Source organism: Macaca thibetana, chromosome 20 (assembly GCF_024542745.1).
Source record: "Macaca thibetana thibetana isolate TM-01 chromosome 20, ASM2454274v1, whole genome shotgun sequence".
Taxonomy (NCBI): Eukaryota; Metazoa; Chordata; class Mammalia; order Primates; family Cercopithecidae; genus Macaca; species Macaca thibetana.
The window spans coordinates 36093148-36105233 of record NC_065597.1 but is presented as its reverse complement, the minus strand read 5'-3'; the positions used below and the strand labels follow the sequence as shown (position 1 = coordinate 36105233).

General features: G+C 45.8%; 3 protein-coding genes across 8 annotated transcripts in view; 2 read left to right on the top strand and 1 right to left on the bottom strand.

Annotated features, from left to right (window-relative positions):
* LOC126943900 (metallothionein-2) overlaps nt 1-12086 on the top strand; it is an 894508-nt gene that overhangs the window by 71547 nt on the left and 810875 nt on the right. The window contains exon 1 of one of the 3 annotated variants that reach the window (XM_050773140.1): nt 6770-6773. The exons of the other annotated variants lie outside the window; for them this stretch is intronic. The gene's annotated coding sequence lies outside the window, so the exon portion shown is untranslated. Of the gene's footprint in view, nt 1-6769; nt 6774-12086 lie in introns of those variants that run through there. 3 annotated transcript variants of the gene reach the window in all.
* MT3 (metallothionein 3) overlaps nt 1-12086 on the top strand; it is an 892117-nt gene that overhangs the window by 90292 nt on the left and 789739 nt on the right. Inside the window, exon 1 of one of the 2 annotated variants that reach the window (XM_050773156.1) lies at nt 7196-7199. The exons of the other annotated variant lie outside the window; for it this stretch is intronic. The gene's annotated coding sequence lies outside the window, so the exon portion shown is untranslated. Of the gene's footprint in view, nt 1-7195; nt 7200-12086 lie in introns of those variants that run through there. 2 annotated transcript variants of the gene reach the window in all.
* The window catches only part of LOC126943833 (liver carboxylesterase 1), a 133084-nt gene that overhangs the window by 102036 nt on the left and 18962 nt on the right, over nt 1-12086 (bottom strand). For all 3 annotated transcript variants that reach the window (XR_007721871.1, XM_050772928.1, XM_050772927.1), the window contains exons 8-11: nt 8778-8816; nt 4794-4934; nt 2793-2873; nt 2383-2530 (exon numbers count right to left, since the gene is read on the bottom strand). Coding sequence is in view for 2 of the 3 variants with exons in the window: in XM_050772928.1 (XP_050628885.1) it covers nt 2383-2530; nt 2793-2873; nt 4794-4934; nt 8778-8816 (409 nt within the window). In the remaining variant the exon portion in view is untranslated. The remainder of the gene's footprint in view (nt 1-2382; nt 2531-2792; nt 2874-4793; nt 4935-8777; nt 8817-12086) is intronic.

Here is a 12086-nt window from a genome sequence, read left to right as displayed (position 1 = left end):
TTGCTAAAGGGAGGGTTTGACCTCGCCTTTGCCCCTTGAACATTTTCCAAAGAAACTCAGAGCCAACCATAGAAGAAAGAGCTTTTGGGAATGAGAGAACTTATTATAGGCAGCATGCTGCCCAAAATGTACTTTGTAAAACTCTTTGGTTAAAGCCATTGATATTTATACAATTCTTACAATCTCAACACAAGTCTTCAGAGGAAAGTAGGGCACAGATATGGGTAATGACAATTTGGCACAATAAGAGAAGCAGAGACAATGAGAGGGCTAGTCATGAAAGACATGCAGATTAAAACAGGCTGATGTGCTTCTTGTTGGTGGGGAAGGTTTATGAAACTGGCAGCTTATGTTAATATTTAACCATAGCATCCCAAATGAGAAGGAAAATTATGAAATTCACATTCTTATGCAATGGATGCAATTTTGCAGTATTTGCCCAGAGTTCTAAAATGTTTCTATTGCCCAGCCTAGTTATTCACTTCTAGAAACAATCCAAAGAAAATTGTTAGACATGTGGTTAGAGACTTACGAACATTAGGCTGAGCACAATGTTATTGTAGCATCAGAGTGTGGGCAGCCAGGCTAAATGCATAATAGGATAGGAATATTAAAGTCAATTTAATGCAGCCATTCCATGGAAGAAGGAATGCTTTGATGAGTTTATATCAACATTCAGAAAATCCTCACAACATAGTGTTGTATGAACAAAAGTAAAATATAAAATTGATTCTTAAAGTGTATAGGACATGGAAAATCTTTAGATGAAAACACAAAAAATTTATACCACTTGCCTCCAGGTAGTGGAATTATGAGTGATACCTAGTTCCTTCTTTCTGTGTTTCCATATTTTTGAAACTTTCTATAATTTTACACGTTAATTTTATATTCAGAAATGTTATTTTTATCAAAAGGAGTGAGACACGACAATAGGGGAAAGTTGATAAAATCTGTGTAGTCCTGGGAAAAAAAAAAAACCTGAACTCAAAGTCATGGGAAATCAGATGGAAAACAGAGGCTCCGTATTGCTCAAACCATCAGAAGATGGAGATGGAAACACTATATATAGATCAGACGCACAGCATGGGGCAAGGCCAAGTTTAAGAAAGAACAGATTCAACTTCAGTGGTTTTCGTTAAATGGTTTTATCAGGACCCTGTGAATAAATGAGGGTTATGAGCACCTGCCCCCTCCTGTGCAAACGAGTGTCTAGGCACCTGCTAGATCCGCGTTAGCTAGTTTTTATCATGCTTATTAAGTTCCGAATTTAAAAACCCTTCCAGCATGGTTAGAGAGAGGACATTTCCTGGCTTGCAGACTAGGCGAATGACAGCTGAAAGAAAAAGAATCCTGTGAGCCTCCTCTGGTTGGCACCCAGGAAAGGACACTCCTCTCTAGGTGAGCCCGTGCATCCCTAACCTCACGGCCCACCCACACAGCCTTGGGTCAGTGGTAGAAGGTCCTGTATAGACCCTGCCCTGGCCCTGTGCTTGCCCATTACTGCACACACTGAGATGTACAAAAGCCAGCCTCAGACATTGCCATTCTCCAGACCACCTCCCCGACACACACCCTGGCTCCTCCCTTTGGACTTCTTGGTCCTGGACAATCTTCGGGATCCCATGCAGGGCTCCCACTTTTTAATCCAGCTCCAATACTTAACAAACTTGTTTGCAGCCGGCTTGGACCTTAAAAACCTTCCACGACTCATCTTTCAATATTTGTCCTACAGCAGCCCGATGTCCCACGATCACTCCAGGCATGGAGCCCTGGCAGCAGATGCTGTCAATGTCTCACCCATATTCCCACTTCCTGATCATGCCAGCCTGACTTCCACCTTCAGCATCTGTAGCTCCCGGCCTGAGGCCTTTGTCTGGTCACAAGAGACTACTCTGCCCTGTGTGCAGCAGGTCAAAGTCACAGGGAATAAACAACTCCTTCCAAGAGCCTTCAAACAATGACAAGTGGAAGCTGGTGGATAAATACCGCAGCTCCCTTGCCACTCAGATGGGATGCCCCTGAGCACTGTATTGTCCTTGTTTACTTGAGTTTCCCAGCTCCAGTTGTCCACAGTGGATACTCGCTTGGCAATGCATCATGGATTGGATTCCATCTCTTTCCTCGCTCACTTCCCCACCTCCCTACAGAGGTTATCTGGGATCATCAACTTAAAGAACCACTTGCCTCTGGATTTTCTTTTCTCACAGTCTGTTGCTGACAAAAACCAAAATCAGACAGCACCTCACACCACGCCATATGGAATCAGCCTTTGAAGTCTGACCCTTGGCTGGTTCCAGGTCTGTCTATGCTGGGAGGTAGGTGGGTCAGATACAGAAGCTGGTGGGGTCCATGTCCCTCCCCTGTTCGACCTCTGGGACTCACCTCTGTGGTGCCGGGCCACAGTCACAGATGGGAAAGAAAACATCACATCTGCTAACAAGTCCAGGAACAGGTCTTTCTTTTTGACAGGGTCATTTGTTCCTCCTAAGTATTTCTCAGTGGCTTCTGGAATCAGTTCCTTAGCAATGTACTGAAATAGATCAATAAAGTGACCACAACCCCCTGGTGAGTGATGCAGCTTCTCCAGCCCACCAGGAAGGGCTGCCTCAATGGTGAATCTCACGAGCCCTGTGCAACTCCCTGCTAGGGTGAAAAGTGAAGTGGGAAGGATAGAAAGATGGGGGAAACCTGAGGCCCAGTCTTCATTCTGCCATTTAATTGCTCCACGATTTGTGGCAAGTCATTGTCCCTCTCTGCGTCTCAGCCAATTCCCATGATTCTTAGACTCTTACAACAAGGGGATAGGACTTCCACAAGAGTGACATGGCTGTCTTCTGGTCCAGTTTCCCTTCGGAGAGTGGATAGCCCATCAACTGTTAAAAAAAAAAAAAAAAAAAAAAAAAAAAAAAAAAAAAAAAAAAAGTTAACCATGTATGAATCATTGGGAATTAATGAGAAGAAACAAACTTACCAACCGACCAAACCAATGCAGACTGAAAGTCCTCTAATTTGATGGGATTTTAAGGGCATGGGTCTTTACTGAAATGGGCAAAATCAATTAATCAAATGGGCTTACATCCAGAAATTCAAGCATTGCAAAGATTACCAAACTTTTTTTTTCTTTTAGGAGAAGCTGTGGCAGTATTTTGCAGTGTGTGTGTGTGTGTGTGTGTGCGCGCGCGCGTGTGTTTTTGGCTGGGATCCCTACAGTGGTCAGTGACATGGAGAGCCAAGGTTTCTGCCAGGCCTGTGTGGAATGGAGGACTCTGGAGAAGAGAATGTAGACCTCCCAAGTACTGCCATGTGTCACAGATGACACTGAAAGCTTTAGATCCTGCCTTCGTGGCTTTGGTCTTTGGTAGAACTTCTGAAATCCTTCTGAGGGGCGAACTGCACATCTCTATGCACATAACATTTCTTCCCAAACCTCTGCACTCAGACCAAACTCTAGCATCGCTTATAGCAGCTTAAGGCTGTGTCCCTAGAATGACCCCAGTATCCTTAACATACCTGCCTGGGAAGGCTCAACCCTGCCAGGACAATTTACTCTGCTCCAACCAAAACCTGGAGAGAAGCAGACAGGCCCCTGAACCCAACTAGAGCAGTTACTTTAGAAAGCCTGCAATCATAAACCCTTTCTCTGCCCTTTGGGATGTGAATCTATCACCCAACCCTGTTTCCCGGAGGACCTGAGAGCCTTCTCTTTGCAATGCAAACATTCAGGGAGCTCACTCCTGATCTTCCCAGTCCCTGTGGAAGGAGTAGAGGCTGACTTCAATGGAAGCTTCCTGCAGTCTAACGCATGGCTTCCTGTCCTGAAGATAAGAGAAGTTTGTTTCTGCCCCAGGTGAGCCAGGATGAAGATATCCAGGTGGCCTAGCCACACGGACCAAGCCCCTCCCCACAGACCACAGTGTGTTTCCCTTGGCACACCTGGCCTATGAAACATTGCCAGGCTTCTGTTTCGGGGATGTGAGTCCAGTCCATGCTGGACTGTTTTCCCTATTGCAATCATGTTACTGAATAAACCCGTCCTACAACTTTAACCAGGGTCAGCTTTGTTTATCTTCAACTGGAAGGAGAACCCTTCTTTACTTCTAGAAGTCAATCACTTTTTCTATTTATTTGTTTCCATCTTTTATTTGAGGTTTAGGGGTGCCTGTGCAGGTTTGATCATGAGTAATTTGGGTCTCTGGAGTTTGCTGCATAGATTATTTTATCACCAGGTATTTATCATGGCACCCGATTAGGTAGCTTTTCCATCCTCATCTTCCTCTGACCCTCCACTCTCAAGTAGACCCTGATGTCTACTATTCCCTAGAAGTCAATGGTAACTCAAGAAGAAGCCACTTTCTTTGAATATTTCCAATGATATGACGAAGAGCACGAGTGATTTTCGGGGGAACTACGCATAGCCAGCCCGAGGTGGGAAGCCAGGAAGCCCCTGACTGACTGCCTCTCTGTACTCCTCAGCTCCTTCCCACTCCTAGGCCCCCTCAGTTTTCCCATCTGCACAGTTATTTTCTCTACTGGCCCTCCCAGAACAGACACTTCAGGATTCTTCAATAGGAAGACAATCAGAGAATCTAGGGAGAGGGAATCCCAGGGTCCTGATACCCAGGTGGCCACTGTGCCCTCCTGGAGAAGGTTTCCATGGAAATGGTAACTCCTGCTGAAGGGGACAGCTGCCCAGGACTCAGAGTGAAGCTCAGAGAGGGAAGCACTCCTGGGACCAGAGACAGGAGGGCTGATGGGGGTGGGTGAGTCCTTCCAAGAAGCCTGCACATTCTCACCATTGGAATAATCCAGCCAAACTCCTGCTTGTTAAATCCGACCATGTAGGGGACAGTGTTGAACTTCCTTTCAGCTTGAAGTTCTTCAGGTGTTTTCGGCAGCAGCAGCCCATCAATCACGGTGCCCAAGAAAGGGTGACTCTGGGAGAGAGCAATGCAGTGCCTGTGATTCCCTCCCTGGTCACACCCATGTCCCCAACTCTGCCTGTCTGAGGGTGAGACCAGTACCACACACCGGTGTGACTATGGGCCATGGCTGCACATGCTCAAGGTCCTAACTTAAGGGAGTAGGTCTCTGTGACTCAGGGGTAGAACTTCAGGCAGAGACTGATACTGGTCAGGTGATGAGAAGAGGAAGAAATCTTCACTCAGGTTGAAATATATGTATTATCTATATAAAATTACATGTTTATATATTTCAATTTGAAGTGCATGCATTTCCCTCTCTCTGTCCACAGCTGATTTTCGGTAGCCCCGGCAGTTGCTTCCGATAAAGCTCCCATGAGTGCTGAATTAGAGAATACAGAGTCATCACTCAAGGGGAAATAATGTGTTAGGTTCTTGCAAACCTCTGGCCACAACATTTTCATCAACCTCCTTTTATGTGTGGGTTTCTGTTGAAAGACACTTCCACAGCTCCATCTCACACAAGAGGTGTTACTTTAGCCCTTTCCATCACAGCCTTTTGTATGAATTGGCCAATTTCTTTCTCCTTTTTCTGCACGTGCTATTTTGTGGATTTTTCAACACCGAATGCATGGCCAGCAGCACTGCAGCTCCTGCCTCACCCAAGCTTGTCTCACACAGGCACCTTCCCCGTAAGGCACAGCACAGCCTACTTAGCTCAGGAATGCAGACAGCCGCGCTTCTCTTGGAGCCACTCTAAACAGTGACATCACCACAAAAAGCACAAAAATGCAGAACACATGGCACTAAATAGACCGTGAAGAGGACACTTGTTAGCATGAGAGATGAAATGAGAAGACAGAGGTGGCCTCACCGGATCTCAGATGGAACGTGCCCATCATGCAAATCCAGCTTCCTCTGCTCTTTGCCTACCTGTGTGTGACCACGAAAGTACCACCAGTATCGATTTTGGGGTTACAAGGACATTTTAGCAAGCAGGTGAATTTATAAACGCAGAATCCATGATTAATGAGGAAAGATGGTGCTATCTATCTGAATTTAAACAAGAACTGTTATTGATCCATGGGTGGCTTTGAGGAGGTACTGAACCGTCATCACTTAAGGAGCCTAGACTAAGACTTGATTCCCTATTAGAGAGAAAATCATGAAGAAAAGAATCAGTGATGAACTCACAGTATTTTGATCCATGTCTTAATTTTAGGTTTTACCTTTGATGAATAATTTTTATATTGTCACAGATTAGAGAGAGCCCGACTCACGTGTTGCCATCAGGGCAGCTGGTTCTGGGTACAGTTATATTTTCATAATTCATATTTAGTCACAATGGTGTAGTTGGTAAGATAGAGCATGGACATTGAAAGCAGATGAACTGGATCTGAAGCCTGGCTCTGCTACTTACTGGCTGGGAGTTTCACCTGTTTGGGCCTCAGTTTTCTCATCTAAGAGGTGAGTTATTGTGAGGATTAAATGGCTGAACACATGTGAAATACTTAGCACAGCACCTGGTGTCTGGAAGAGCTGAATGAATGTTAGGTATTACTTGTTAGCAGGGTTGCTGTGGGTCCCTCTCCTAGACCCCAATCCTCTGTGCCATCTTCCCAGTTCCACGCCCCATGGGCTGTATTTCCCTCCTGGAGATCAGATGGAACTGGACAATTCTTAGCCTTTGAGACCCTATGGCTTCCAGGACCTTTGGTCTGCTCTACAAAAATCAATGAATGATGAGCTAGTTCAGGCTGCCTGGGGGAGATATTTTGTGAAGTGGACCAGACCCAGCTGGACAAGGTGCAGATCCTAATCCAATATGGCTGACAATACGGAACAGGATTGGGGTGCAAGTTTTGCCTCTTTGAGAGGCTGTCCAAGAAGGCCTGCTCTGGGAGGACAGCAAGAGGAGCAGCCCCTCTGGAAGGAAGGTGCAGGGCAGGCTACGTGGAGGAGGCGCCGCCCGCCTGCGGTGGGCTCTGGGCAGTGAATTGTATTGACAGGTGAGGAAAGGAGTGAGAATTTCTAAACAGTGGGAATCACATGAGCAAAAGATTGCAGGTGTCACTGGGCAGGGTCAATTCCAGAAACACCCTAGAGTCCTGGGCTTGGAGGGATGCGGTGGGGCAGGGTCTAGAGGGACGGACAGGTGCAGAGCCTGCCTTCTGCACAGTCTGGCACACAGTGCGCATGCAGTTGTGTTTTGAAGGACTAACTCCATGGAGGGAAGGGGATTTGTCTCATAAGGAAGGCCAGGCTTTTAAGAAGTGGGGGTGACATACTCTAACTCTGTTAAGGAAGGTGAGTCTGGCTGCACAAAGACGTGGAAATGGGGAGGGAAGCTGAAGTAGAAGAGGATAAACGTTGAGGAGAGAGACAGGAGCACCCCAGTTGGGCGGCAGCCATGTGGAAGACTCCCATCAGCAACAATGACAAGTGATTGCCGCTGTCCACTCAGAGTTTTCAAGTGGCTGCCCTGTGCGGGCATGACCTTGCATGTGTCAGAAAACTCAGGGCATCTTCCACTCCCCTCTCTTTCTCACCTGCTGCATCCTGTCCATCAGCAAATCCTCTCAGTTTTTCCTTCCAAGATATCCAGACTCCAACCACTCCTCCCATCCCCACTGCCACAGCTCTGTCTAAGCAGCCAGGAACCCTTGCCTGGATTATGGCAACACAGAGGCCGCCCAGCTGGTCAACTGCATCCACTCTGCCCCTTTCCTACAGTCTATTTGAACACCAGAGGCAGAGACCTTTGTGAGATCTAAGATCATGTGACTCCTCTGTGCAAAACCTCCAAAGGCTTTCCATCTTGCTCAGAATCCAAATCCAAATACTTTAAATGATCCCTCTCCCACTGCCCATTACCTCTTCAGCATCAGGCCAGCCTGTCTGCACACTCGGTCCTCTCCATCCAGACTGGCCACTTCCATCAGGGTCTTTGCAGTGGCTTTTCCCTCTGTCTGAAATAGGCATCTCCAGGTTTCCTGACAGCTGACTTCCCGCCTTCTCCAGAGCTTGGCTCAAATGCCACCTTCTCACTGACCCATTCCCTGATCCTGCTACTTCAATTGAAACCCCCCACAAACTAATGCTGCACACCATCAAACAGAATACACACCTGATTTGCTTTTCTATTGCACTCTCCCTGCACTGTAATGGAGGGTCCCAAGAGGGCAGGGAATCTTTCTTGTTTCACTCCTTTATCCCCAGCTCCTAAACAAGTCCTGGCACATATGAAGTGTTTATTAAGTCTTTGCTGAATGAATCTCATGTACTCCTCCCAAGACCATTTAAGGACAGTGCTGTGACTTCCAGGGAGGCAGCATAGAGGACAGGATTGTAAGATGCTGCAGAGGTGATGTCACCAGAAACAGTCAACCCACTGGGAGGTGGGGGTGGGGGTGAGGAGATCGGGAGGATATGTTGGAGTTTCCTGTGTGCTGGGAGGAGGCGAGTGTCCTTGGACTGAGATTGAGGCTTCCCCTCTCCATGCCTAATCATCCCTGCTATCTCTGCTTCCTGATAGTGGAAGGTTCTGGTTCAGCCTCCTCCCATAGTGCCATTTTGAGGAGCAGACAATGTAAAAAAGAAGTGGAGTGGGCAGCGTCCATTCCATGCAGAGGTGATGCCAGGAGCACTGTACTGGGAGTCAGGAAAATGGGTTCCAGGCCTGCCGCTAGTCCTCCTGGCTGTGTTACCCAGGTGAGTCACTGCCCCTCTCTGGGCCTCAGCAACAAACACACAGGAGTTACTATAATTACCCAAGAGAGGATTCTTTCACTCACAGTTAATTGGAGCTTAAAGGTGCTAAGACTCAAAACCTGTAATCAAGAAACAAAAGGTCCTTACCTCTCTGGGGTCTCCATGTAAATCCAGAGAGAAGAATTTCTGTGAAGACAAAGGCAGAGTATATGGGTTAGAGGCTTCCCAGGAGAACACTGAGCTGAGTGACTGGGTCAACAGAAGTGGGCAGGACTCTGGCTCTGCTGAGCCTGAGCACAGGGTGAAGGCATAGCAGGGAAGGTTGGGCATCCGCATGGGAAGGACGGGCCAGGGACTCTGAGCCAGAGTTGATGGAACTCTGGAGAGGACGCCCACTGGTTGTGGCTGCCCAGCCCCCGATCGCTCTCCCCTTCCTCTTCCCCTGGGAAGAACATGCAATTCTCCTTCGGAGACCTCCTTCTTCCCCCATCACTCCATGAATTCATACATCTATATGCCACCTGGTGTGCTCCATCTCTCTGAACATGAATATTAGCTCAGGAATGGACATACACCCATGTCAATCCAATAGAGTTTACCCCAAAATTTGTGCAGGAATTGTTTAGAAAGAGGGTTTTTATAAATTACCTTGGGCAGTATGGCCATTTTCACAATATTGATTCTTCCTATCCATGAGCATGGTATATTCTTCCATTTGTTTGTGTCCTCTTTTATTATAGATTCAATGCCATCTCCATTAAGCTACCAATGACTTTCGTCACAGAATTGGAGAAAACTGCTTTAAAGTTCATATGGAACCAAAAATGACCCTACATTGCCAAGACAATCTGAAGCCAAAAGAACAAAGCTGAAGGCATCACGCTACCTGACTTCAAACTATACTACAAAGCTACAGTAGCCAAAACAGCATGGTACTGGTACCAAAACAGAGATATAGACCAATGGAACAGAACAGAGCCCTCAGAAATAATACCACACATCTACAGCCATCTGATCTTTGGCAAACCTAACAAAAACAAGAAATGAGGAAAGGATTCCCTATTTAATAAATGGTGCTGGGAAAATTGTAGCCATAAGTAGAAAGCTGAAACTGAATCCTTTCCTTACTCCTTATACGTAAATTAATTCAAGATGGATTAGAGACTTAAATGTTAGACCTAAAACCATAAAAACCCTAGAAGAAAACCTAGGTAATACCATTCAGGACATTGGCATGGGCAAGGACTTCATGTCTAAAACACCCAAAGCAACGGCAACAAAAACCAAAATTGACAAATGGGATCTAATTAAACTAAAGAGCTTGTGCACAGCAAAAGAAACTACCATCAGAGAGAACAGGCAACCTATAGAATGGGAGAAAATTTTTGCAATCTACTCATCTGACAAAGGGCTAATATCCAGAACCTATAAAGAACTCAATCAAATTTACAAGAAAAAAACAAACAACCCCATCAAAAAGTGGGCAAAGGATATGAACAGACAGTTCTCAAAAGAAGACATTCATACAGCCAACAGACACATGAAAAAATGCCCATCATCACTTGCCATCAGAGAAATGCAAATCAAAACCACAATGAGATACCATCTCACAGCAGTTAGAATGGCAATCATTAAAAAGTCAGGAAACAACAAGTGCTGGAGAGGATGTGGAGAAATAGGAACACTTTTACACTGTTGGTGGCACTGTAAACTAGTTCAACCATTGTGGAAAACAGTGTGGCGATTCCTCAACGATCTAGAACTAGAAATACCATTTGACCCAGCCATCCCATTACTGGGGATATACCCAAAGGATTATAAGTCATGCTGCTATAAAGACACATGCACACCTATGTTTAATGCGGCACTATTCACAATAGCAAAGACTTGGAATCAACCCAAATGTCCATCTGTGACAGACTGGATTAAGAAAATGTGGCACATATACACCATGGAATACTATGCAGCCATAAAAAAGGATGAGTTCGTGTCCATTGTAGGGACATGGATGCAACTGGAAACCATCATTCTCAGCAAACTATTGCAAGAACAGAAAACCAAATATCGCATGTTCTCACTCATAGGTGGGAATTGAACAATGAGATCACTTCAACACAGGAAGGGGAACATCACACACCGGGTCCTATTGTGGGGAGGGGGGAGAGGGGAGGGATAGCATTAGGAGATATACCTAATGTAAATGACGAGTTAATGGGTGCAGCACACCACCATGGCACATGTATACATATGTAACAAGCCTGCACGTTGTGTACATGTACCCTAGAACTTAAAGTATAATTTAAAAAAATAAAATAATAAAATAAAAAATGGAAGTAGTAACTTTTACCAGAGTAGGAATGGATGATGGACTAACGTTAAAAAATAAACATATATCATACAACAAAAAAACAAAATAAAATAAATAAATAAAAAATAAAAATAAATAAAAAAAGAAAGGGTTTTTAAGCAGAGAGGATGCTGTCTTTAAACTTTCCAGGAGACATATCTGCCTAAGAGTGAAGCCAACACAGATGTGCAAAGCTGAAGGATAGAGAATGGTAGATTCTCAATAATACCCTGTGATCATCTGGATCCAGCCATGCCTGAAGCCATCAACTCCTGAGATTTCCAGTTTACAAGACGATGCTATTACAACACATTTCTTTTTCTGTTCAAGGCACTTGGGAGAGTCTCCTCATCTCCCATTAGAGAGCCCTGACTCATACAAGCTCACTGAGTCTCATCCTACCCCACGCTTCTCTTTGGTGTGTGTTCACCAACATTGCAGTGACTGTAATGTTGCCCTGTAGTTCACAGGTCAGACCTCTGCTCAGGATGTAACCAGTGCAGCTCCCTCCATTAAGGATTGTAGTCCCACTAGTCAGGAGTGTGTGTGTGTGTGTGTGTGTGTGTTTGTGTGTGTGTGTCTGTGTGTGTGTCTATGTGTGTGTGTGTGTGCATGTGTGTGTACAGGAGGCAGTGGGTAATCATGGAGGCACTTCCACAAGATCTCAGAAAAACTCAAAAGGATGTTCCAGGATCTTAGGGATGGGTTTTCCCAAAGACTCAACTCTTGCCTTTTAACCTGAGTCCTCTGATGCCACATGCAGAATTGCTGGAATATTCGCCTCCTTCCAGGCATGAGAAAACAGGTGTGTTTTAATTCCTTCAGCACTTTGGTCACTTAGAGCCTGAGCCAAGACCTAAGCCCCAAGACCACACTGGACTCAACCCATGGAAACACAAGTAGAGTCCAGTGGTAGAGGCTGGCCCTGAGACCCAGGAGTAGCCTCAGGTCCAAGAGGAGAGTCCAGGGATCAGGCCACTCCTGAGCTTGGAATTTACACCCTTCTCCCTCAAAGGCAATAGTTTGCAGTGTCCCTGGGTGCTGTGTCATCTGGGTGTTTGTCCTGCTGGGCTTCCCTGTGATGAGAGACTGCCATGGCCATCCATCAG